Source organism: Tachyglossus aculeatus, chromosome X4 (assembly GCF_015852505.1).
Source record: "Tachyglossus aculeatus isolate mTacAcu1 chromosome X4, mTacAcu1.pri, whole genome shotgun sequence".
Taxonomy (NCBI): Eukaryota; Metazoa; Chordata; class Mammalia; order Monotremata; family Tachyglossidae; genus Tachyglossus; species Tachyglossus aculeatus.
Genome location: NC_052098.1, coordinates 1,089,689 through 1,113,650, shown reverse-complemented (window position 1 = coordinate 1,113,650; position 23,962 = coordinate 1,089,689). Strand labels below are relative to the sequence as shown.

The 23,962-nt window shown below is 50.9% G+C and overlaps 2 protein-coding genes across 6 annotated transcripts in view; one reads left to right on the top strand and one right to left on the bottom strand.

The window, feature by feature from the left end:
• The window catches only part of NAA35 (N-alpha-acetyltransferase 35, NatC auxiliary subunit), a 48,156-nt gene extending 27,796 nt beyond the window's left edge, over positions 1–20,360 (top strand). For 4 of the 5 annotated variants that reach the window (XM_038769808.1, XM_038769807.1, XM_038769810.1 and 1 more), the window contains 10 exons: positions 837–943; positions 1,848–1,914; positions 3,381–3,479; positions 4,346–4,524; positions 7,541–7,677; positions 8,012–8,079; positions 14,479–14,619; positions 14,922–15,044; positions 17,970–18,050; positions 19,923–20,360. In XM_038769808.1, coding sequence (XP_038625736.1) covers positions 837–943; positions 1,848–1,914; positions 3,381–3,479; positions 4,346–4,524; positions 7,541–7,677; positions 8,012–8,079; positions 14,479–14,619; positions 14,922–15,044; positions 17,970–18,050; positions 19,923–19,982 — 1,062 coding nt within the window. In that variant the 3' untranslated portion in view covers positions 19,983–20,360. The remainder of the gene's footprint in view (positions 1–836; positions 944–1,847; positions 1,915–3,380; positions 3,480–4,345; positions 4,525–7,540; positions 7,678–8,011; positions 8,080–14,478; positions 14,620–14,921; positions 15,045–17,969; positions 18,051–19,922) is intronic. The other variant, XM_038769809.1, reaches the window with a different exon arrangement.
• On the bottom strand, positions 69–22,062 carry LOC119948017. Its single transcript, XM_038769812.1, has 3 exons — positions 21,491–22,062; positions 962–1,104; positions 69–118 (listed from the first exon to the last, which is right to left on the bottom strand). Exons 1-3 carry the CDS (start codon positions 21,964–21,966, stop codon positions 102–104), a joined length of 636 nt encoding a protein of 211 aa, XP_038625740.1. The 5' UTR covers positions 21,967–22,062; the 3' UTR covers positions 69–101.
• Between the last annotated feature and the right edge of the window lie 1,900 nt (positions 22,063–23,962).

The window sequence follows — 23,962 nt, the reverse complement described above, 5'->3', positions numbered from 1 at the left end:
AAAGCAAGATGTGGCTGCAATCGGGTACCTTGACTCCCTGACGGTCTGGAATAGATTTCCTGAGACGAGTGTCAACATGGGCCCCTGGTGACCAGCCAGCCCTAGTGTCGATTGAGCCCTGAGGAAAATACATGGACATTAGTTTTTTGTTGGTTTTGTTGTTTACGGTATTTAAGTGCCAGGCACTGAACTAAGCGCTGGGATAGATCCAAGATGATCAGGTTGGGCACAGTCCCTGTCCCAAGTGGGGCTCACGTTTTACAGCCAAGGAAACCGAGGCCCAGAGAAGCAAAGTGACTTGCCCAGAGTTACCCAGCGGACAAGCAGTGAAGCCGGGATGAGAACCCAGGTCCTTCGGACTCCTGGGCTCTTTCCACTAGGCCATGCTGCTTCTCTAAGAGAGGTGAGGTGACTCGCCCAAGGTCACTCAGCAGACAAGTGGTGGAGCCAGGATTAGAACCCTAGTCATCTGACTCCCAGGCCCGGGCCCTTTCCACCAGGCCACGCCATCCTGTCCTGGCCCACTAAGGGCCAACGGTATCCAGAGGGAGGGGATGAGAGGAACGAAGGACAGACAGATAGGGACTGGAGGCAGGAGAAAATGAGCACAAATAAAATTTAAAAAACAAGACGCCACCATTCTACAATAATAGCTCATTACTGGTTCGAGAGAATGGTCCTCAGACTTCCCTAAACTAAACAGCCCCAATCTCCCCATGGCGGTTGGTGGGAGAAGCCATTAGCGGGCCCCTCTGTAGACCCCTGACCCCTGCCCGCCCGCCCCGGACAGTGGACTAATTGGACAGGTCTTACTGCTAAGTATCTCTTCCTTTAAGACGACTTTCCTTGTGGATAACAAAAAGGTCTTTGGGACTCACCTCATGCAAGACATGGTCAGAGATGCACTGCGGTCTTTCGTCAGCCCCCCAGTGCTGTCTCCTAAGTAAGTATCTCAAGATACCTGGCGAAGGCGCTCCCAGGCAGTCGACCGTTTTTCTGGGAGGCGGGGCGGGAGCTGCAGGCAAACCGGTCTCCGAGAACGACGGACGTTTTGGGAGCTGGGTGGTTGGGTGGGTGGAGAGCACGAAGAGCATCGTTCCGTGTCTGGATCGCATGGGAAGAGAAAATGCAAGCCCTCGTTTGGTCTTCAGAGTCCTCCCTGCCAGCGTCCCTTTGAAATCTCTCTTCTGATACTGGCAAAGGGGATTCGCCTGCTTGCTTGGGGGTATTTTAGGGAGCGGAGTCGGAGGGGAGTTTCATAGGGTGGGGAAATCGGAACCTCGGGGTCCCGCTTGCATGGTGCTACCACATTTCAATTGCCCTGACTCTGGCGGGACCCAGAAAGAGCCCTGAACTTTGAAACATTGCCCAGTAAGGGTGTGTGCCCCGTCGCTGCTTAGTCATAGCCGGAAGACCGACCTGTTCAGATCTGCCACAAAGAGGAAAGAAAATGGGGTTAGATTCCACTCCTCCCAAGTCCCATCTCTTCCCTCCCCGCCCTGCACTGTTAGACGGAGGGGACCGTTTCTCTCCGCCACCGTCAAGTGTCACTCTGCCACTCCATGGATGCTGCTACTACACGGAGCCCACGAAATGGGGGGCCGATCCATTTATTCCACTAAGTTTGGATTGCCCAGCCTTGACGATTTTGGGTTTCACTCCCGTCGAGGCCCTCCCCGCAAAATGAGAGCGGACAGAGAGGCCACGTCCAAAGAGCCAAGCTCGGCCCCAGGAGGTGGATCATGGCGCAGTCTACGTCTGTTTCCCAGGACAGTGGTGTGCTCTCTTGGGCCAGCTTGTCCCACCTCTTACTGTGTCATTTCCTCTCCCAATTTATCTCTTTCCAGGTGTTGTCTATACAATAATCACCAGGCTAAGGACTGCATCGACTCCTTTGTTACTCACTGTGTTCGGGTAAGAGTCGGCAACATGAACACGTAGATGACGGGGCTGGGATTTGGCTCCCAAGAGCTACGATCCTCTGGGCCCACCGATTTGATAAATGTTGCCCCTTAAGCCCTGGTTCTCTGGCTTGGAGAAGCCCAGGTAAGGTAGGGTGAAAGAGAAGGCGGGGGCAACCACATGCTCCTCTTCCCATCCTGAAAACCCCCTCTGGCCCTGCGGTGGAGGAAGCCCTTTTTAATGACAGGATGGGCCCGCCGATGGAAGTAGTTTTTTCTCCCAAACTCCCCATAGCTCCTAGATTTGAGTTTTCTTTCTCCCTCAATAACTGTTTTTGAGAGAGTCAGCTGCTTGTGGGCGGGGAAGGTGCATCGTACTCCCCCACGTGCTTTAGGACGCTGCTCGACACTCAGTCGAGCGCTCAGTGGATCCCATCGAGTGACTGACTGACAGCAGACCAGAACGGGGGATGCGTCGCTAAAGTGGTTGGCAGTGGGGGCAGTCGATGCTCCAGCCTGAGCAGATGCCGAAAGGTGGATGGAGTTTTCCCCAGAGGGAAGCGGAAAGAGAGGAATTAGAGCCCGAGGACCACTGCCTTGCCGCTTTCGATGCCATTTAAACCGAAAATCCCACCCACGCTAAGCAGTCAGCCATTACCAACGGAACTTATTGAGCACCTGCAGTGCACGGGGCACTGTCCTCGGCACTTGGGCAAGGATGGCACAGTAGCGTTGGTAGGCACGATCCCTGCCCATGGGGAGCTGACGGTCTAATGGGGGGAGACAGACATTCGAAGAAATTACGAGTAGAACATGAGTGCCGAGGGTGTGGCGAATGGCAGGTGTTTGGAGGGGACAGATCCGAGTGCTGGGGCAACGCGGAAGGGAGAGGGAGGAGGGGAGGGGAGAGGGAGGAGGGGAAGACCTCTTGGAAGAGAAGGGATTTTAGGAGGGCTTTGAAGGCGGGGAGGGTGGCAGTCTGTCGGATGTGAAGGGGGAGGGAGCTCCAGGCCGGAGGGAGGACGTGGGCGAGAGGTAGACGTGGGCGAGAGGTAGACGTGGTCGAGGGACGGCGAGGAGGTCGGCACCAGAGGAGTGAAGGGCGTGGGCTGGGGCAGAGAAGGAGATCTGCAGGGTAAGATCGGAGGGGGCTGGCCGATTAAACGCCTTGGAGCCGGCGATGAGGCGTTTCTCTTGGCTGCGGAGGTGGATGGATGACCGCTGGAGGTTCTTGAGGAGCGGGGAGACGTGGACTGAGCATTGTTTTAGAGAAATGATCCGGACGGCAGAGCAAGCTTAAGTGGTTCAGATGAGTACTGCACCTCGTGTGCGTTAGGTAAAGTTATAAACACGGTAGCTACATAACGTCCAAGATTTGCCCCTTGGCAGTTCACCGGGGGCGTCAGAGCCGGGACTGAAATCCACAGGGCATGTCCAATTGACAGTTAACCGCCGTAGGTTTTTTTTGGTTTTTTTTAGCCGTTCTGCAGCCTCATTCAGATCCACGGACATAACCGGGCTCGACAGAGAGATAAACTGGGCCATATACTTGAGGAATTTGCTACTTTGCAGGATGAGGTAAGAGGCAGCTGACTTTTTATCTAAAACGAGTCGATCCAGGCGATAGTAGAAATATTTCTGTGCCAGTGTTCTCTTCCATTTGTTGCGATCCTATTCCAAAGGATCGGCCCTCTTAATTCAGTCTTTCTGATGGAGTACTGAGACTGTAGACAGTAAATCAGGAGAGACGTTTGATTAAATACAATGCTGTCATTGGCAATACAATGTACCTTCTTCCCAGGAAGATAAAGTTAACAAAAACCATAGGAGATGGAAAAACTCACAGTGCAAGTAAACATCAGAACGTCCTATCGTTTTTACACCACCACACCGGGGCTAGTGAAGGGTGAAGATGGGGTGGTGGTTTGAGCTGTCTTAGTGTTTAAAAATGGGGAATATTCACGCAGGTGCCTCTGTAAGTTGGATAGCAGGGAGGTTGAGCAGGGAGCGAGGGTGACTGCTTCCAAACTTATCATACCTCTCCCTGGTGGCAGTCGGACCGGCCTAAACCCAGGAGAGCCTAAAGGGGATAACTGCTCTGTGCAAAAGTAGCCCGGGGCTTTGTTGCATGGTGAGGGGTGGGTGGAGGGCGGGGTGGGGTGGGGGGCCTTGGGGAGGGGCCGGGGGAGCCATGGGGTAGAGAGGTGGGTCAGCCGGAGAGCGACCCCTCCCCCGCTCCCCCTTCCCCTTAACCGACTCGCCTGTCGCTCCGCCCCACACCTCGGGCCGAGAAAGCGACCAGTTGGCGGGGCTGGGTTTAGAACCATCTCCCGACCAGCCAGCACCCCTGGCCATGGGGATAGAGGCGACGTCCGGGGAGAGATACCTCCGTTGCTGTAAGGAAAGTCCACTTTACGAGCTAATGTGTTCATGTGTTCTGATAGGCAGAGAAGGTAGATGCAGCCCTTCACAGTATGCTGTTGAAACAAGAACCCCAAAGGCAACATTTGGCTTGCTTAGGTACTTGGGTTCTTTATCATAACCTCCGCATCATGATACAATACCTTCTGAGTGGCTTTGAATTGGAGCTCTACAGCATGCACGAATACTACTACATCTATTGGTAAGAGGACACATTGTTCTAAATGCAGGGTGAGGGCTAGAGAGAAGTGGCGTCAAGGGCGGAGGATGCTCTCCAGGTGGTCTCCGATTGCTTTTCCTCTCCATCGTCCCTTAGAGCCTCGACAAGGCGAGCAGGCAAGGTACGAGCTGGCGTGGATTTGGTGAATTCCTTCCGGTGCCGATTGAGAGTCGCTCCCGATGGTCTTCACCGGCCGTCTGGCCGTCGCTCGGCTTTCTGAGCGAGCAGCTCTGGAGCCTAGGCAACCCCTGGAGGCAGGGCCTGGATGAATCTCTTAGTGCCACGTGGGCAGCGGGCGGTCACGAGACGCTCGTTTGCTCCCCCCGCACATCTGGCCCAGTATATTCACAGAGAAGGCTTTAGGTAGGGGAGAAACCCGTCCGGGAGGCCACGAGAACGTTCAGGTCCGGAACTCCTCCCCGGCCTCCTCTCTTGACCTTAGGGGGCTAGTGAGATACGGCCTCGGCCATCCCCAAGTTAGGAGTGGAGCCGTTCCCTGAGAGGGAAGGCCCAGACTCGGGTCGGCTCGTTCGTACACAAACCCCGCTTTGGCTTCCAGCTTCTCCGGGCGATCGACGCAGGGAAGCCTGGTGAAGAGGTTTGCGCTCCCTGGCAAGTTTTGATGGGTCCCCAGGTGGTAGCGCCTGAATTTAGCTGGGCAAGCAAATCTATTTCCAGATGCCCAGTGGCTGACTCGGAACGGAGGAATCCGACTGCTTAATGAAAACACAGCACGACCGAAGCCCGCCAGGGGCTCTGGAGACCAGGGAAAAGAGAGACCAAGTGGCCGGGTGGTTCACTTCCCTCGGCCCCCTCCCCCATGCACCCATCTCCTATCGCTAGCCCTCACCCCCAGCAGAAACCGGGGGGACGTCTAGAAGATGTTGCCTTGGGCGGATGTTTCCATTCCATTTGGGGAGCTCGGCGAAGTAGGTCAGCAGCGTAGTCAGAGGAGGTCGACTGTAATTTAGGGAGCGCCCTGGGAGCTAATGAATTTGGCCCTGTTTATTCTATTTAGTGGTCAGGTGAAGTGTAAAAGACATTTCCGGGAATATATTGGGGTCAGTTCTGCTGTCTGAAGGGTGAGATGGGGGCGAAACAAAAATACCGTGGGCAAGAGTGCCATCTTGTGGCACCCTGAGTCAAGGCTTCGATTCGATCCGGGCTCATCAAATGCCGAACAAACCAGCAAAAAAATACACTCTGTAAGCCTGAGATCATTACGCGACCATCCCGGGGGCCTTTGACTTCTCTCCCTGTTACCAAGTTCTTGCTATGAAGCCCATTGCATTCTATTGAATTATTAAACTTTCACACCAATGCTGTGGAAGTGACCGTTTCCAGCCCCCAGCCATGATTCGTTAAAGGTTTCCATTTTGTTGGTGGCTCCTTTCCGTTGGTGTAAAAATGAAAATATATCTTCTTTAACAGGGAGCCCGGAGAATACCATTTAAAAAGAGGCATGACTAGAGGGAAAAAAAAGGATTGCATTTGAAAGACTGAAGGACTTCCCTTTTAGACTCCCCTTTTAGACTCCCCCTTTTAGACTGTGAGCCCACTGTTGGGTAGGGACTGTCTCTATATGTTGCCAACTTGTACTTCCCAAGTGCTTAGTACAGTGCTCTGCACACAGTAAGCGCTCAATAAATACGATTGATTGATTGATTGACTTGTGGCGGATCTCAATTCCGAGGGCTCATGTCCTTAAAAATGATGCTCTTTGGCTTCACAGAGGACTCTGTCTCTGGTTTGAGGTTTTTTTCAGCACAGTAGGATAAGTTGACTTGTTCATTCGGCCGGAGACTGAACGTAGGGTAAAACCGATGCTTTGTACTCAAGCCTGAAAGGTCTCAGTTTCAGAATACGTCTTTGCCATATTGTAAATAAAAATCATGGCTTTCACTGTAACCTTGCATCCCAGTGAAGGATTAAGTGCGCCACAATAAGTCAAGCACCAAACTGGTGGGTCAAGCTTTCTTCCCGAGTGGCCAGCTCAGAACTAGTTTTATTCACTACTCTAGTGCAGTAGTCACGTTTGCCAGACCACCACTCTCCCCATATTATTATTATCGTTATTACTGTTATTGTTATTATTATAGTATCTGTTAGGCACTCCCTATGTGTCAAACACCTAAGAGCCAGGGTAGGTACAAGTTAATCAAGCCGGACACGGTCCCTGGCCCACGTGGGGCTCGCAAGTCTAAGTTGGAGGGAGAATAGGCTAAGTGAATCCCCATTTTACAGATGAGGAAACTGAGGCCCAGAGAAGCAAAGTGACTTGCCCAAGGTCACGCAGCAAGCAACCGGCCGAGTCAGGATTAGAACCCAGGTCCTCTGTCTCCCAGGCCCAAGCCATGGCTGCTCCTCAAAGCCGTACTGAAATCTGTCTGCTCCAGGAAGCCTTCCCTGACTAACTGCTCGCCTCCCCCATCCTATTCTCCCTCCCTTTGGCATCACTTCTGCCCTTAAGTCCGAAGCCGCTAAGGCACTTTACTCCTCACCCCATCCCCACAGCACTTATGCACAGCTCCTCAGGCTCTGCTGCTTTCCTTCTCTGTAATGGATTTTACTGTCTGTCTCCCCACTACGTGACTGTAAGACCCGTCGGGGCAGGGATCATGTCTCCCAGTTCTGTCGTCCTCTCCCAAGCGCTCAGTCCAGTGCTCTGCATGCGGTAAGCGCGCGATTAATGCCACCAATCGATTGATGTTTTGAAATCGTATGTCACTGGACGCTCGATTCACCTTTTTCAACCTCTGAGACATTTCGTGAATTGAAGCTATTCGGACATAAGCGCTTATTACAGTGCTCTGCACACAGTAAGCGCTCAATAAGTACTATTGAATGAATTGACTTCAGGGGTGTCAATTTGGCTACAACTGAAAAATGATTTCAAATTGGACTTTCGAATCTTTTCGAACCGAGCCCCCTCGAGTCCCTCCGGTTGACTGGCCTTGCCTTTTTGGATCTCGTAATAACTAAGCACTGTCGACTCTAGGTATCTGTCCGAGTTTCTTTATGCCTGGCTGATGTCAACTTTGAGTCGTGCTGATAGCTCTCAAATGGCGGAAGAAAGGATAATGGAAGAGCAGCAGAAAGGTCGAAGTAGTAAAAAAACCAAGAAAAAGAAGAAAGGTACAGTAGGGGTATGAGCCAAATTAAGCAAGCAGAAGGGTATGTTGTGGTGGGGCAGGGGACTTTTCCTCAGATTCAGCCGTTCAACGGAGATGTGCTTTAGAGTCTTAACGTGTAGAGCTTGTGTCGTCCGATTAGCCTTTCATCGGGTCTCCGTTCAGCTTTGGACCCCGGGGAGACTAGAACCATCTTTCCAACACCCTTAGGAAGATTACTGCATTTACCTAGGTTTATGATTTAACGTTGACTTTTCTCCCTTAAGATAAGGGAGAAAGGAGTCCAATTTTTTTTGTCTTGTTTGATTTTTTGCTTTTTGTTTTTCCCTTACAAACAGTTCGCCCACTGAGCCGAGAAATCACCATGAGCCAGGCCTATCAGAACATGTGCGCTGGGATGTACAAGGTAATTGGGTGTCTCTAAAGTTGTATGCTCTTCTCATTTTTAAAGCACAGGTTATGTAATTGCTATGTTTTGACTGACTAGGAGCTTGTAATTAAAACTCAAGTACCATCATGATTCAGGATGTCAATTTTGGTCTGTCCTTTTTTGTTTGTATTATTGTACTTGGGAAGCACTTACTATGCGCTAAGCACTGGGGTTGGACTCAGTCCCTCATGGGGCTCCCAGTCTAAGTAGGAAGGAGGAGGATTGGATCCCATTTTACAGAGGAAGAAATAGGCCCAGAGAAGTGAAGCGACTCACCCAAGGTCACATGGCACACACGTTGGCAGAGCTGGGATGAGGACCTGGGTTCTTTCCACTAAGCCACGCTGCTTTCCACTTTACTAGTGCTCTTGGGGGTCCTGAGGGGTCCTTGTTTTCCCTTCTGTTTGTGGAGCTCCTCTGGCTTCTGGAGTCCAATGGGGTTGTACCCTCACACGGAGCACAGCCTAGGAGGGAAGCAGTGGTGTGGCCCGATGGAAAGAGCCCGGGCCTGGGAGTCAGCGGACCCGGGTTCTAGTCCCCGCTCCGCCTCTCATCCGCTGTGTGACCACAGGCAAGTCACTTCACTTCTCTGGGTCTCAGTTTCCTCCTCGGTAAAAAGGGGATTTGCTACCCGGGCTCCCTCCTACTTAGACTGTGAGCCCCCTGTGGGACAAGGACTGTGTCCGACTTGATTATTTCACATCTTCCCCAGTGCTTAGTATGCTTAACAAGTGGCACCATTATTGCTATCATTATTAGAAGTTATCCCTAGTTAATGTGTTGCCAGTGGAGCCGGAGCAATGGGGCCTCCCTCTCTCTCCCTCTCTGCCATCTCGCATCTCCTCCTGCCTTCAAGACATCTCTACTTGGATGTCCTCCCGTCACCTCAAACTTAACATGCCCAAAACAGAGCTTCTCATTTTCCCACCCAAGCCCCGTCCTCCCCCTGACTTTCCCATCACTGTAAACGGCACTGCCATCCTTCCCATCTCACAAGCCCTCAACCTTGGCGTTATCCCTGGCTCCTCTCTCTCATTCAACCCACATATTCAACCTATCACTAAATCCTGTCGGTTCGACCTTCACAGCCTGGCTAAAATCTGCCCTTTCTCTCCATCCAAACTGCGACCACATTAATCCAGTCATTTCTCTTATCCCACCTTGAGTACTGCATCAGCTTCCTCTCTCTCGCCCCACTCCAGTCCATATTTCACTCTGCTGCCCGGATTGTTGTTCTACAAAAATGTTCAGGCCATTGTTTCCCCTCTCCTCAAGAACCTCCAGTGGTTGCCCATCCACCTCCGCATCAGACGGAAATTCCTCACTGTTGGCTTTAAAGCCTTCAATCTCCTCACCCCCTCCTACCTCACCTCATTACTTTCCTACTACAGCCCAGCCCACACACATCACTCCTCTAATGCTAACCTCACTGGACTTCCATCTCGTCTACCTCAGCGCCGACCTCTGGCCCATATCCTACCTCTGGCCCGGAACGCCCGCCCTCCCTCATATCCAACAGACGACTCTCCCCCGCTTTTGAAGCCTTATTGAAGGCACACCTCCAAGAGGCCTTCCCTGCCTAGGCCCTCCTTTCCTTTTCTCCTGCTCCATTCTGTGTCACCCTGACTTGCTCCCTTTATTCATCGCCCCCCCTCCCAGCCCCACGGCATTTATATCCATATCTCCCATTTATTTATCCCCCTCTAGATTAAGCTTGTTGTGAGCAGGGAATGTGTCCGTTGATTGTTCTATTGCAGTCTCCCAAGCTCTCAGTACAGAGCTCTGCACACAGTAAGCATTCATTAAATACGACTGACGGACGGACTGTTTCAGGGGCCGTTAGCCATTCCTGGTGGCACGCTGGCCAGCCATATTGCAGTGCAGCAAGGTCTCCGGGCTCACCACTAGCACCGCCACATCAGAAGTCGGTGCGACCTAGAAACCAACTCTCAAAGGTCACTCTGTGACTAACCGGGGGGACTCCAGGGACCCCGTCTTCGGATGGACCCACACTGGTAATAATAATGATAGCATTTATTAAGCGCTTACTATGTGCAAAGCACTATACGAAGCGCTGGGGAGGTTACAAGGAGATCAGGTTGTCCCTCGGGGGGCTCACAGTCTTAATCACCATTTTACAGATGAGGTAACTGAGGCCCAGAAAAGTGAAGTGACTTGCCCAAAGTCACATAGCTGGCAATTGGCAGAGCTGGGATTTGAACCCATGACCCCTGACTTCAAAGCCCAGGCTCTTTCCACTGAGCCACGCTGCTTCCTGCTGCCCCCCTGGATGCCATTTTGTTGTAACCCTTAATCCTCAGTATTGGCTTCAAAGCTCTCCATCCCCTTGCCTCCTCCTACCTCACCTCCCTTCTCTCCTTCTACAGCCCAGCCCGCACACTCCGCTCCGCTGGTGCTAGCCTTCTCACTGGGCCCCGTTCTCTTCTGTCCCGCCGTTCTCTTCTGTCCCGCCGTCGACCCCTGGCTCACGTCCTACCTCTGGCCTGGAACGCCTTTCCTCCTCAAATCCGCCAAACAATTACACTTCCCCACTTCAAAGTCCTACTGAAGGCTCGCTGCCAAGTGGTCTTCCCAGACTGAGCTCCCTCCTCCCCTCCCCATCGCCCCAACTTGCTCCCTTTGCTCTAACTCCCCCCGCAGCACTTGTGTATATATGTACATAGCTACAATTCTGTTTATATTGATGCTATTGATGCCTGTTTGCTTGTTTTGATGTCATCTCCCCCCTTCTAGACTGTAAGCCCGTTGTGTGCTGAATTGTACTTTCTAAGCGCTTAGTACAGTGTTCTGCACACAGTAAGCGCTCAAAAACTACGATTGAATAAATGAATGAATACCTCTTTTTCTAACCACCACTTGCTCCTTAAATAGACTCTAATCACAACCAGCCAAATGGGCTCTTTGGGTCTGCCAAACCCTCACCTCTTTGGCAGAGAGAGGCCAAGTCTGAGTGCCTGCTGGTCTGCCAGCCTTTCTTTTTTTCCTTCCTTTCTTATTCATGAATAATAATAATAACAATTATGGTACTTGTTAAGCACCTGCTATGTGCCAAGCACTGTTCTAAGCACTGGGATAGATACAGGTTAGTCAGATTGGACACAGTCCCTGTCCCACACAGGACTCACACTCTTAACCCTCTTTTTACAGAAGAGGTAACTGGGGCACAGAGAAGTGTAGTGACTTGCCTAAGGTCACACAGCACACGTGTGGTGGAGCCAGGATTAGAACCTATGACCTCTAACTCTCAGGCCCGTGCTCTATCCACTAAGCCATGCTGCTTCTCGTGAAGCGGTGCAACTGGTGAGCACAGATCTGTTTCAGTTAACCTCGAAATGTGTTTTTGGCTCGGCGCCTCCTTTCCATCAGTCAAGCAATCGGTGGTATTTATCGAGCGCTTACTGGGTGCAGAGCACTGGTCCAAGCGCCTGGGGGAAGGCAGTCCAACAGAGAGGGTTAGACCTGTTCCCTGCCCACAAGGAGCTTACAGTCTACGGGGGGGAGAAAGTCATTGATTTAAATTAATTACGGATGTGTACCAACTGCTTAGATCGAAAGCTACAAGGTTAAATGAATTTATAGACTGTCAGCTCCTCTAGCCCAGGAGCTTGTTGTGGACAGGGGAACATGTCTACCAACTCTGCTCTATTGGACTCTCCCAAACGCTTAGTCCAGTGCTCTGCACACAGTAAGCACTCAGTAAATGCCATCGATTGATTACGTTCACTGACTTGGACTGTGGAGGAGTGACAAGGGAATTGAGAGAGGGTTTTTTTGGTTGTTTTTTTTTAAATGTGATTTTTACCACAATTTTATGCATTTCTTTCTGTGAATCTGCATTTGTGCACCAAGGTTAGGACCTTGTAGTTGACAAACTGCCTAGGGGAACTAGGAGAGCTTTAACTCCCCGTGACCTCTTACTTAACTAGGGATTATTAAACCCAGTGGAAATCAAATGCTGCCTCTGTAGGTCAGCACCTGCCTGCCTTTGGTATCGGCTGAGAGCTAGATGAGGGTGACTGAAATTAGGACGGTTTTCATAGTTAATAATATGGATGCAGAAGAGTGTCATTCAGACCAAAAAAAAGAGAGAGAGATGAAGCTCTTCCTCTCATTCCCTCCGTTCGTCTGGAGAAGTAACATAGTGGGAACCTCTGACCCATAAATATGGAATGGTATAGCATCTGAATGGGCTTTGCCCTCAAAGACATCTCTTTCTAACCTCTTTCTCAGCATCTTCTGACTGGCTTTTGATGAGCAAATTATAGACAAGGTCTGTTTGACTTGGAAAAAAATATAGCTGGACTTTACTCCCTAGTAGTAATAGTATTTATTAAGTTGCGATCGTGTTCATACTAGCGCTTCTCCTATCTCTCTGGCCACTCCTCGGTCTCTTTCGTGGGCTCCTCCTCTGCCTCCCACCCCCTAACTCTGGGGGTCCCTCAAGGTTCAATTATGGGTCTCCTTCTATTCTCCATTTACACCCACTGAAAACTCATTTGCTCCCATGGCTTCAACTCCCACCTCTTTGAGGATCGGTCCCCAAATCTCCCTCTCCAGCCCTGACCTCCCTCCTCTGCGGTCTCCTGTTTCCTCCTGCCCTCAGGACATCTCTGCCCGGATGTCCCCTGGCACCTCAACCTTAACACGTCCGAAATGGAAACTCCTCACCTTCCCACCCGAACCCTCTCCTTCTTCCGACTTTCCCATCACCGTAGACAACGCCACCTTCCTCCCTGTCTCACAAGCCCGGAATGCGGGCATCTTCTTCAGCTCGTCTCACTTATGCAACCTGCCTATTCAGTCGGTCCCCAAATCCTCGTCTCGCTTATGCAACCCGCCTATTCAGTCGGTCCCCAAATCCTGTCGGTTCTACCTTGACAACACATCTAGACTCCGCACAACACATCCAAACTGCTACCACGCTGATCCAAGCGCTCGTCACACCCTGCTGCATCTGCCTCCTCGCTGGCCTTCCTGCCTCCTGTCTCTCCCTGGTCCAGTCAGTGCCCTTCACCCCACTGCCCAGATAATTGATTTCTAAAGATTCTTCTCTGCACATCTCCCCACTCCTCCAAAATCTCCAATCGTTGCCTATTCATCTCTGCCTCAGACAGACTCTTTACCATGGGCTTTAAGGCACGCAATCCGTTCTCCTTCGCTTATGTAGCCTCACTCATCACCCCCTCCAACCCAGCCCACTTGCTTCACCCCTGATGCCAACCTCATCTGCTCAGTGTTCCTTGATCTTGTCTCTTTCGCTGTCAACCCCTCACTCACGTCTTCCCTCTAATAATAATAGTTATGGTACTTGTTAAGCACTTACTATGCTTTCCACACAGTAAGTGCTCAATAAATAAGATTGGATTAATGAATGAATGAATGAATGAATGAAGCACTGTTCTAAGTGCTGGGGTAGATAAAAGTTAATCAGTTGGACACAGTCCCTGTCCCACATGGGGCTCATACTCTTAATTCCCATTTTCTAGATGAGGGAACCGAGGCCCCTGAGAAGTAAAGTGACTTGCCCAAGGTCACACAGCAGACAGGTGGTGGAGCCAGGATTAGAACCCAGGTCCTTCTGACTCCCAGACACATGCTCTAGCCACTAAGCCACACTGCTTCCCTCTACCTGGGGACCCTCTCTCCCTTCATAGCTGGCAGACCACCGCTCTTATCTTCAAAGCCTTTCTAAAATCCCATCTCCTCCAAGAAGCCTTCCCTGACTAACCTCTCATTTCCCCACCCTATTCGCCCTTCCTATGGCACTATATATGCACTTGGGTCTGGCTGCAGCCCCAGAGCACTCCGACATATCTCCATACGCTTTCCTGCTTTCCTTTCCCTACCTCTAATTGATTTTAATGTCTGTCTCCCCCACTAGGCCAGAAGCTCCTCAAGGGCAGGGAACTTGTCCACCAACTCCATTTCACTGTCCTCTCCCTATAGCACTTAGTACAGTGCTCTGCTCACAAGCACTCAAAAAGTACCCATTGATGGATTGACTGATTGTCCTAACTGCCGGGGAGGGGGGCGGGGGCAGGGGGCGGGGAATGAATACCTTGGGCCCCAAGGATTTATCTTACCCAAGGATCGTGTTAGAATGATCTTCCTTTGGCACAGGACACAAACTTAGGATAGTTTCAGCAGCAAAGTGAGATGTGAGAATCTATCTCCTGATGGGATTTGGGGGAAAATCTTTTGGTACGGTGTCATTTGAGGATGTGCAAGCTAACGGTATAAGGTGACAGATGGACATCAGAGCCCGCACTTTTTTTTTTATAATATTGCTTGCCGTCGATGGGATTGGACTGCTTATCGCTTGGCACAAAGCATCAATTTTTTTTTTTTCTCTAGACCATGATAGCTTTTGACATGGATGGCAAAGTGAGAAAACCCAAGTTTGAACTGGACAGCGAGCAAGTCCGATACGAACACAGATTTGCTCCGTTCAACAGTGTCATCACCCCACCCCCGGTACACTACTTGCAGTTCAAGGTGAACCTCTGCACCTGCTTTGATTCCTTGGCCGCACTTATTCCCAAGCACTTTTAGAGTGGAGACCCTCCCCCCCCCCCCCCAGCCCCGCAATGAGCCCCCCTTGCCCTCCCCCATTCTTGTGGGAATACAGTGCCAAGATCCTAAAACTGAATGGCCCTGTCCAGTTGAGTGGCCTGAAAACGATCAGGCTTCTTCTGGCCTTCAACATCATAGAGATAATTTTACAGAGGATGGGGATTCATGGCTCGCTGTGCCCATCTGGTGGGGTGATGCATGTTTTCTGTTGTTTTTCTGTTTAGGAAATGTCTGACCTCAATAAGTACAGTCCTCCTCCTCAATCTGCCGATCTGTATATGGCCGCCAGCAAGCACTTCCAGCAGGCCAAGATGATACTGGAGAACATTCCGAGCCCGGACAATGAGGTGAGGCTTGGCCACTCAGCGACGTTCGAAAGCACTTTGCAGAAACCGTTTTTCTCTCTCGTTAGCCAGAAAGGGAACACGCACTCCTAAGCAGGGATGTCGAGGCTCGTTTCAGCTTAACTTTCCCCCCGGGGGAATCTCAGCGCCAACGTTACCCCGTCGGCCCCTCCCAGTGAAGCTGTACGGTTATTTTGAAAAAGCGTTCTCAACTGCCGGCAAGATGGCGGCCGCACCCATCCCGGGTGGGCGGCTCAAGAACACCGTTGCCCAAAGGCCCCTGGAGTCATGGCGCAGACCTGGCGGACACAGCACGTCAGGTGCAGGGAGCGGCCCCGAGAATGCCAGCGTGGTTTTCCCGGCCCCAACAGAAAAGTTGGTCACGGTTCAGAGATGCCAGCAGAGCTGGCTGGATCAGAGCCAAGGGGCCCAGCCTGACCCATCTGCCCACTGCCGACAGGAGGAAGCAGGGATGTGTAGCGGGCCCGGTCCTGTTGGATTCATTCTGGCACGGGCCAGGGGACGCCAAGGGAAGCGGCGCGGTCAAGCAGATAGAGCCCGGGCTTGAGAGTCAGAACGACCTGGGTTCCGACCCTGACTCCGCCACTTGTCTGCCAGAAGACCGTGGGCAAACTCGCTTTACTTCTCTGGGCCTCAGTACCCTCAACCGGAAAATGGGGATGAAGACCGTGCGTCATCGAATCAGCCAGGTGCCCCGGGCTGGCGACGAATCTGAAGGAAACCGAGGTGACGGATCAGCCGGCATCTGGGAAACCGCACGTGTAACTGAAAATCTCAACTGTCCACCCGGAGCTCAATGCCGCCCAAGAAATCCGTTTCCCTGGGCAGTATGCCGAACGACGACACAGCGACTAGGCAAGGAAGCCAAAAACCAAATGGGGACGCTGGGCCCATCTCCTGGGAGCCCATGTGATGGAATTAGTCTGGGCTCCGGGCGAAAGCCAAGGCCTCAAGCCCAAGTGCCACCACACCCTCTACGAGAACTGGCTTCCCCGTAGACGCCACCTTTGGCTCCACGACCTGTTCCAGCCAGTACCACCTCCAGGCCTTTCTCAACATTAGGCTGTGGGATGGGGTGCCAAACAATTATGTCCTCAAACAAAGTCAGGCACCCGGTATTTGACACTCTGCTCACCGCCACACAGTTGTGCTGGGCGGGACCCGTAAGGAGAACAGACAACAGCAAGAACATCCACGCGGTTGCTCTCGGGCGAACCGATCGGGAAACCACAGGCAACGAGGCCGAGGAAACATTTTTAAGGATACGGCAAAAACCTAGCCTCAGACGACACTGCAGGAGTCAGCTCGTTACTGGCAGGGAACCTGTCTGCCAATTCCTTCTCTATTTTTTCTTATGGCATTTGTTAAGTGCTTTCTATGTGCCAGGCACTCTTCTGAGCACTGAGGTAGATACTAGGTAATCAGGTCGGACTCAATCCATGTCCCACATGGGGCCCACAGTCTCAATCCCCATTTCGTCGATGAGGGAACTGAGGCCCAGGTAAGTGAAGTGACTTGTCCAAGATCACACAGCAGATATGTGGTGGAGCCGGGATTAGAACCCAGGTCCTTTCGACTCCCAGACCCATGCCGTATCGGCTAGGCTGCACTGCTTCTTCTGCAATTCTGTTATATCGTACTCTCCCAAATGCTCAGTACAGTGCTCTGCACATGGTAAGCGCTCAATAAATACCATTGATTGATCAATCACGATGCTGCTCCTTAAGTGCTTATTATGTGCTGAGGACTGTGCTAAGTGCTGGAATGAAGGAAAGATGAACAGTTCTGACACAGACCCCGTCCCGCATGGGGCAGCGGGAGGAGAGGCACGTGGAAGAGATCGATAAATTAGAGACAAAACGAGTATTCAAAAACCCAAGAATCCAAAACGATAGCTGAATGGTACTGGGAGGGAGCAGTGCCAACCAATCAATCGGCGGTATTTATTGAGCGCTTACTCTGTGCAGAACACCGTACTAAGCGCTTGAGGAGAGTACAGTAGAACAGAGTTGGTCGACACATTCCCCGTCCACAAGGAGCTCACAGTCTAGAGGGAGAGACGGACATTAAAATAGATTACGGGTGTGTACCCATGAGGCTTTGCTTCCAAACGGCTCCCGTCTTCCAGTGTTCTAACGGTCGGGGATTCAGGCTGTTGGCTGGAAATGGGGGGGGTGGGGGTGGGGGGGCACGCCACGGTGACATTGTATTGAACTGGAGAGTCTGACAGAACAGAGTGGGTAGGCATGTTCTCTGCCCACAAAGAGCTAGTAATAATAATAATAATAATAATGATATTTGTTAAGCACTTACTATGTGCCAAGCACTGTGCAAGATACTAGGTCATCTATTAGGTTGCCCCACATGGGGCTCACAGTTTTAATCCCCATTTTCTAGATGAGGTAACTGAGGCACAGAGAAGTTAAGTGGCTTGCCCAAAGTAACACAGCTGACAAGTGGCGGAGCAGGGATTTGAACCCACGACCTCTGACTCCCAAACTCGGGCTGTTTCGTTGCGGTATCTTTTAAGCGCTTACTATGTGCCCGGCACCATACTAAGCGCGGGGGTAGATACAAGCAAACTGAGTCAGACACAGTCCCTGTTCTCTATGGGGCTCACAGTCTCGATCCCCATTGTACAGATGAGGGAACTCAAGCCCAGAGAAGTGAAATGATTTGCTCAAGCAGACAAGTAGTGGAGCTGGGATTAAAAACTATGACTTTCTAATCCCCAGGCCCATTGCTGTATCTACTCTGCCATGCTGCTGCTGTCTCCCCCATAGCTAACAGTCTACAGGGAGAGACAGGTTTGGAAACAGGTGCCATTTTGTTTTAGCAACTCGAAATAATCTTCATTGACGGAAAGTTTGGGGGTTTGATCGCTTTTTCTCCACTTTACTTGTCTAGATCAATCGAATTTTAAAAGTTGCCAAACCCAACATTGTGGTCATGAAGTTGTTGGCTGGAGGACACAAGAAGGAATCCAAGGTAAAAATCAATGACTGACAAGCTGAATTGGCCTAAACCAGGCCTGCTGATTTTCATCTTTTAATAGTGGCCGGTTCCTTTTGCCTTCCCCTATAACAAATTGGCCAAGTGGGGAGTGGAAATAGTCGGGTGGGGGAACTTGCATTGTTGGAAGGGGCATGGGGGGAAAGTTCAAGGAAGGGCTGGAAAGGCAGAGTGGAATTGAGCAGGAGGTGAACATCAGAGGAGCCTATGAGCCCCGTGGTGAGAAAGCTGAGCGTTGGAGAGGAAGAGAATGAGTGTGTGATGGGGAGGGAGGAAAAAAAGGAAAGAAAACACAGAGGAAGATAGAAAGGAGGGAAGTGAAAATGGAAAGTCGGAAAACAGAAACATACAGTAGAGCCCCAGACGCGCAAGAGATTCTCACTCTCAGTAGCATGTTTTGAGCATTTACTGTGTGAAGAGCACTGAACTAAACGCACGGGAGGGTCCAGTACAACCGAGTTGGTAGACACGTTCCCTGCCCACAACAAGCTTACACTCTAGAGGGGGAGACTAGTAGGTCCTTGGATGACACAAAGCCTGGCTAACAGTAAAACCTGCTGACCTTGGCTATTCTGTCTCCCCTCCACCCTCGTCTAGCTCCTCAGGCCCAGAGGAATTCCCCTGCTGTCGATCAAAAGTATTTAGTGACTGCCTCCTGTGCAGAGCACTGGATCGGGCGAATGAGAGAATTTGATAGTAGTCACGATCCCTGCCCACAAGGGGCTTCCAGTCTACTCTTCTAGACTGTGAGCCCGCTGTTGGGTAGGGACTGTCTCTATATGTTGCCAACTTGTAATAATAATAATAATAATAGTACAGTGCTCTGCACACAGTAAGCGCTCAATAAATACGATTGAATGAATGAATGAATGAATACTCTGGGGAGCACTGTATTGAACACCTGGGAGAGCCCAATAGAGTTAGTAGACACGATCCCCGTTTTCAGTAAGATTACAGTCTACTATGGGTCGAACACTGCTGGGCATGTGGGAGAGGCCAGTAGAGTCAGTAAACGTGATCCCTGCTTTTAAGGAACGCCCACACTTCACCTCACAGAAACTCTGGCTTTCCCTCATGTCTGCAAAAGCAAAGTGGGGATCGTTTGCCATTTTGGCATGTGTGAATGACTTGAACAATATAAATGAGATGGGAAAATAAAGTGTGCGTGTGCGTGTAAACACGTGCCTTTGTTGGGCTGTGAGGCCAGAGTTAAAATCTGCAGCAATCTTAGCCCTGTGGAAGAGTTTCTCCCTGAGCACATTTCTCCGGTCTGACCCGATTCTGAGTGAAGGCAAGTGAAATCCACTGCGACTCATGAAAGAAACACACCCTTTCCATGGGTTTCAGAGGGCCAGGGTTTCTTGGGGGCCCTGAAATCCACCACCTTAGGGTTCGGGATGCCAAGGGAGCACCCTCCTGTCTTTATAAAGTTGCTTCCCTCCAGCTTGTGGAGGACGTTTCATTCATCTGGGCCCATTCAAGAGCCAGGCCCCCGGGAGTGGGCATCCTTCCACTCTGCTGACTCTGAGGCGGGAAGCCAAACCGCTAGCCAAGCCCCCGGGGTAACAGAGACGGGATCGCTCCTGTCAGGCTTCAACTCTGGGCCGACCCTGGTGACGGGGAGGCAGCCAGTCAGCGGACTGCCCCGGAACCACACACACCGAGCGGAACTATGCCGCTCTGCGGCTGAGGTGGTTTAGAGGTCCTTTCCGCTCCCTCCCCGCCACTCAGCTGTCCGAGTCTGGCCGGAAACCCCCTGGAGGCCCTCACAATGGATAAAAGTCTTCCCTCACCCTGCCGCTTTGGGCCATAGAGCTGATGAAATCCTTCGTTTTGGTTTCCCTCCAGGTACCGCCAGAATTTGACTTCTCCGCCCACAAGTACTTTCCCGTGGTGAAGTTGCTTTGAAAGGACTCAAAAACTGATCCTGAAGAGGGGTAGAACTTGTACTCCGGACCCCACTCCAAGCAGGCATTCATTCGACTCTCAAGCGTACCCCACTTGCAATGGACATCTAGACACAGATCCAGCCATTCTGTGGAGTATTTTTAACCTCATCATGTAATAGGACCTGAATGAAGCTGCTCTTTTAAAGTGGTTTGTGCTATGGTTCCATGGGTAAAAGTGATTTTATGGAATGCATTCTGAACAACATTATTTTATTTGGTTTGTTACAGATTTAAATGAGTGAATTTTTTTTTAAATAACTGCTGAATGAAAAAAAATGACGGTCATGATTAATAAAACTAATGATGGGCAATGTGCTGATTATGCCAGAATACCCCAGAACTGTGTTGGTGTGCAGTTGATTGCTGTCCGAGATGATGATGATAATAATGATGATATTTGTTAAGGGTTTACTATGTGCAAAGCACTGTTCTAAGCGCTGGGGGGATACAAGGTGATCAGGTTGTTCCACATGGGGCTCAGAGTCTTAATCCCCATTTTACAGGTGTGGTAACTGAGGCACAGAGAAGTTAAGTGACTTGCCCAAAGTCACACAGCTGACAAGCGGCAGAGTTGGGATTAGAACCCATAACCTCTGACTCCCAAGCCTGTGCTCTTTCCACTGAGCCATCTGCTCGGGGCCTTTAAAGACTTGAGTTTCACCCCAGCTGAAAGCTGGTATTTTGTTGCCACAGAAGAGCAACGTCATCGAGAAAGGAGGAGGCCTCTCCCTGGGGAGCAGAAATTTCATGACGATCACGATCAGAAACAGGGCGGGGCATTGCAAACGCCTCACAGACATGCAGTAAGCGCTGAACCGGCCTTGTCTTTGAATGGGGGTGGGGTGTGTGTGTGTGTGTGTGTGTGACATACTTCTGTGGATAAGTGGTATTATTGAGCACTTACTGTGTGCAGAGCAGTGAACTACGCACTTGGCAGAGGACACTACAAAGCTGGTAGACACCATCCCTACCCACAACAAACCCAGTCTAGAGGGAGAGACAGACGTTAATATAAACAAATTACGGATATGCATTTAAGTGCTGCGGGGCTGAGGGTGGGGGCAGATACCAAATGCCCAAAGGTCACAAATCCAAATGCATAAGGGACAAAGCAGAAGGGCCTTAGGAGGGAAGGCCTCCTGGAGGAGATGTGACTTTCTAGATCTAGAGATGGACACCTCCGGGTGGAGATCAGCCCCTACCATCTCTGCTTTAAAGGCAGCTTGGAGGTTTGAGTGATTTTGAAGGTCTGCCTCCTTGGGGACCAAACTGGGAAACTGGAACTTGGGTTTCAGTGCACAAGTAAAGTGATTTAAATCGATTTGAAGTCTAGAGGGTTTTGACGGGTTTCGTCACTTGCACCACAAACCAATGCAGTGTATGAACTGGACAAGAGAGGCATCCTGGAGGGTGTGAGATGAAAGGAAGTGTTATCAGGTGGGTATCAATTAATGAATGAAAACTTACTTAAATGGCCTGGGCTGGTTGATCCTGCAGCTGCTTAGAAATTCCCAAAAGGAGGACGTTCCTCTCCGATGGGTGGCAGGAGAATGGAGGGGTGCTCCCCCCGGCTTCCGTCCATCCTCCAAGTGCCGACCTTTGCTCATCTCCACGGCAACTGTGCAGTGGAGCCCCAGGACCGCCTTTCTCCCGCTGTCTTCTCGCGCCCCAACAGCACGGCGATGGGGAAGAAGACGGTTTGAAGGAAGCTGACCACTATGTGTCTGAGGAAATTGGGGGTAGCTGGGGCGCCCCTCCTCCTCTGCAGCACCCAAAGCCGCGAGGAGCACGGTGAAAGTGCCTTGGGTTCTGCCTCCTTCACCATGCTGGGCTGTGCGGCTGGAAAAAACAAAAACAAAGAAAATCTTTTCAATGGGACCTGGACAATGGGGTTTGCTTTCCCCTCTGGGGTGGTGATGAGAAAAGCTGATGCATTCCAGCATGACTAAATTAGGACTGAAAGGGTGCCACTTCAGAGAGGGAAGGGCGACAGTAGGAACGCTGGAGAAGACCAAAGGAGGTGTGAAGAAACTCCTTGAAAAGCGTAAAATGAAGTGAAATAAGTTGTTCGCAGCTTAAACTGACCCGCTTTTTTTTTGTTGTGGCCAAGCTCCTTCCTCCTCCTCTCCCCACCTCCGCCCCGCCCCCTCCTTCACGCGGATTGACATGAAGGAAAATCATGATCTTTACAAACGGCTACTCACCAAGAGTGAATTACTAGTTGCAGGCCGCGGTGAAATGAAGACGGCCTAACACGGTGGGAGCTAAAGCCGCCCCCCCCGTGTGCATGTTTCCCAGCCGACCGGAGAAACACGCAGGCGTTTCCTCTGGTGCCCGAGCGCCAAGGTCAGGTCGAATCGACGTCGTTAAGAGAAAACAGATACCCTATTTTCCCCCGCCTTCCAGCAACCCCGTACGCCTCATACTGATGAGGGGAAAAAAGAACAAAAAACAAACATATACATTCCAAGTGGAATTGATTTTTGCTTTATTTTAAGGTATTAAATATCTTTTCTAAAGTTAATCAACCTTCATTTCAAACAAAAAATATTCAGGCGCACCTTCAAAATGCTTGTCCAGATCACACGTCACCCTCCCGCCCCCACCCTTGATTAAAGCTATAAGTATAAATTAATCCATATGAGACAGCATCTAATCCCTCTACCACTAATGACCCTGCATTTTCAAACGGGTTTTTTTTCACAGTTGCATTTTACTTTTCCACATTCTACTCTGGTACACTTGATTTCCAGTTGCTAGTTACTACAGGTCATAGGGACATCACTAATGCGAAAACACGGTCATTATAAAGCTCTATGGGATTTGGCAGTCTCCAGCTGAGCAACCCACGGTCCATTGCGGATTTACTTCCACAGGGAATGATGGTTTCTTTTAACCCCACACTACCACTCCAGCTGTGGACTTTTTGCTTGAATTTCTGGCCTCAATCAAATGAAGTTGCTTTTGTTTGGGGGCGGGGGGGTTCAGAGTTTCCTTTGAAAGAGGCAGAAACCTCATTCCCCATCCCCTAGAGTAACCTGAACCCATTCCTCATGAAAATCCATTGGAGTTGGGGGGGGGGGGGGAACGGACGGACAGGCCTCATCCACACATGCTCTCTCTCACAGCAGATCAGGCAGCCCAACCCACCTGCCCGCTTTTCTGCCTTTTTTTTTTTTTTTTTTTACACTTAGTCATCGGTGAGAGACCTTGCACTTCTGGTTCTGAGGCTGGACCGTGAGGGGCCGCGGCATCCGCTTGTGAGCCCGAGTGACAGACAACAGCCTCAGTTGAGCGCTCTGCTTTTTAGCAGCTGCATTAAAGTCACTTAAAGTGAGCATTGCAAGGGTGGTGGGGGTGGGTGGGAGGGTGAGACGTCAGTGTCCACAGCATAAACTGAGTTCTCCAATTCTGGGTGAGCTAAAGTGATCACCCACTACTGCAGAGGAGCACTACGGGTACTGGGGCATCAAATTTCAGCTCTTCTTTCCCAGTCTAGTTTACAGTCAAGCAAGTCACTCGGCAGCCACTTGTCTGTTCCACAGCCAAAATGTTCCTTTCCGTTACCAATAAAACACACTCCGATTTTATGGGACTTGTGGAACAAAAGCAGCCATTGACCCGCCCCTAGGTTGCCTCCCTCCCCCCTCTAATCTTCCAGACCAAAATCAGGAGTCCTTGAACCCTGAAGCTGAATGGCAAACAAAGGTGGGCCCGGATACACCAAGACAAAGGCAGCCAAGAACACTTCAGGGCTTTGGGTTCCCCTGTTCTCCCCAAGCCCACCTGGACAGGAAGTACACCCAACACCTTTCCCTAAAGTTAGGTGCCCCGGAAAGGGAAAGCTGCATTTTCTATTCTGGGCAGGGTGCTCAGAACCCTCAAGAATTCTGACAAAAGCCTTTCCCTCTAAACTTGTGCGGAGGGATCGGCCAGGGG

Bases quoted from the DNA above. Each gene is read 5' to 3' on its own strand.
- LOC119948017 (XM_038769812.1), bottom strand. From the start codon at position 21,966: ATGCTGGAATGCATCAGCTTTTCTCATCACCACCCCAGAGGGGAAAGC. The intron at 1,105-21,490 runs GTAAGTTTTCAT...CATGCGATCCAG, and splicing joins AACCAGCCCAGGCCATTTAA to ACACGGAACGATGCTCTTCG.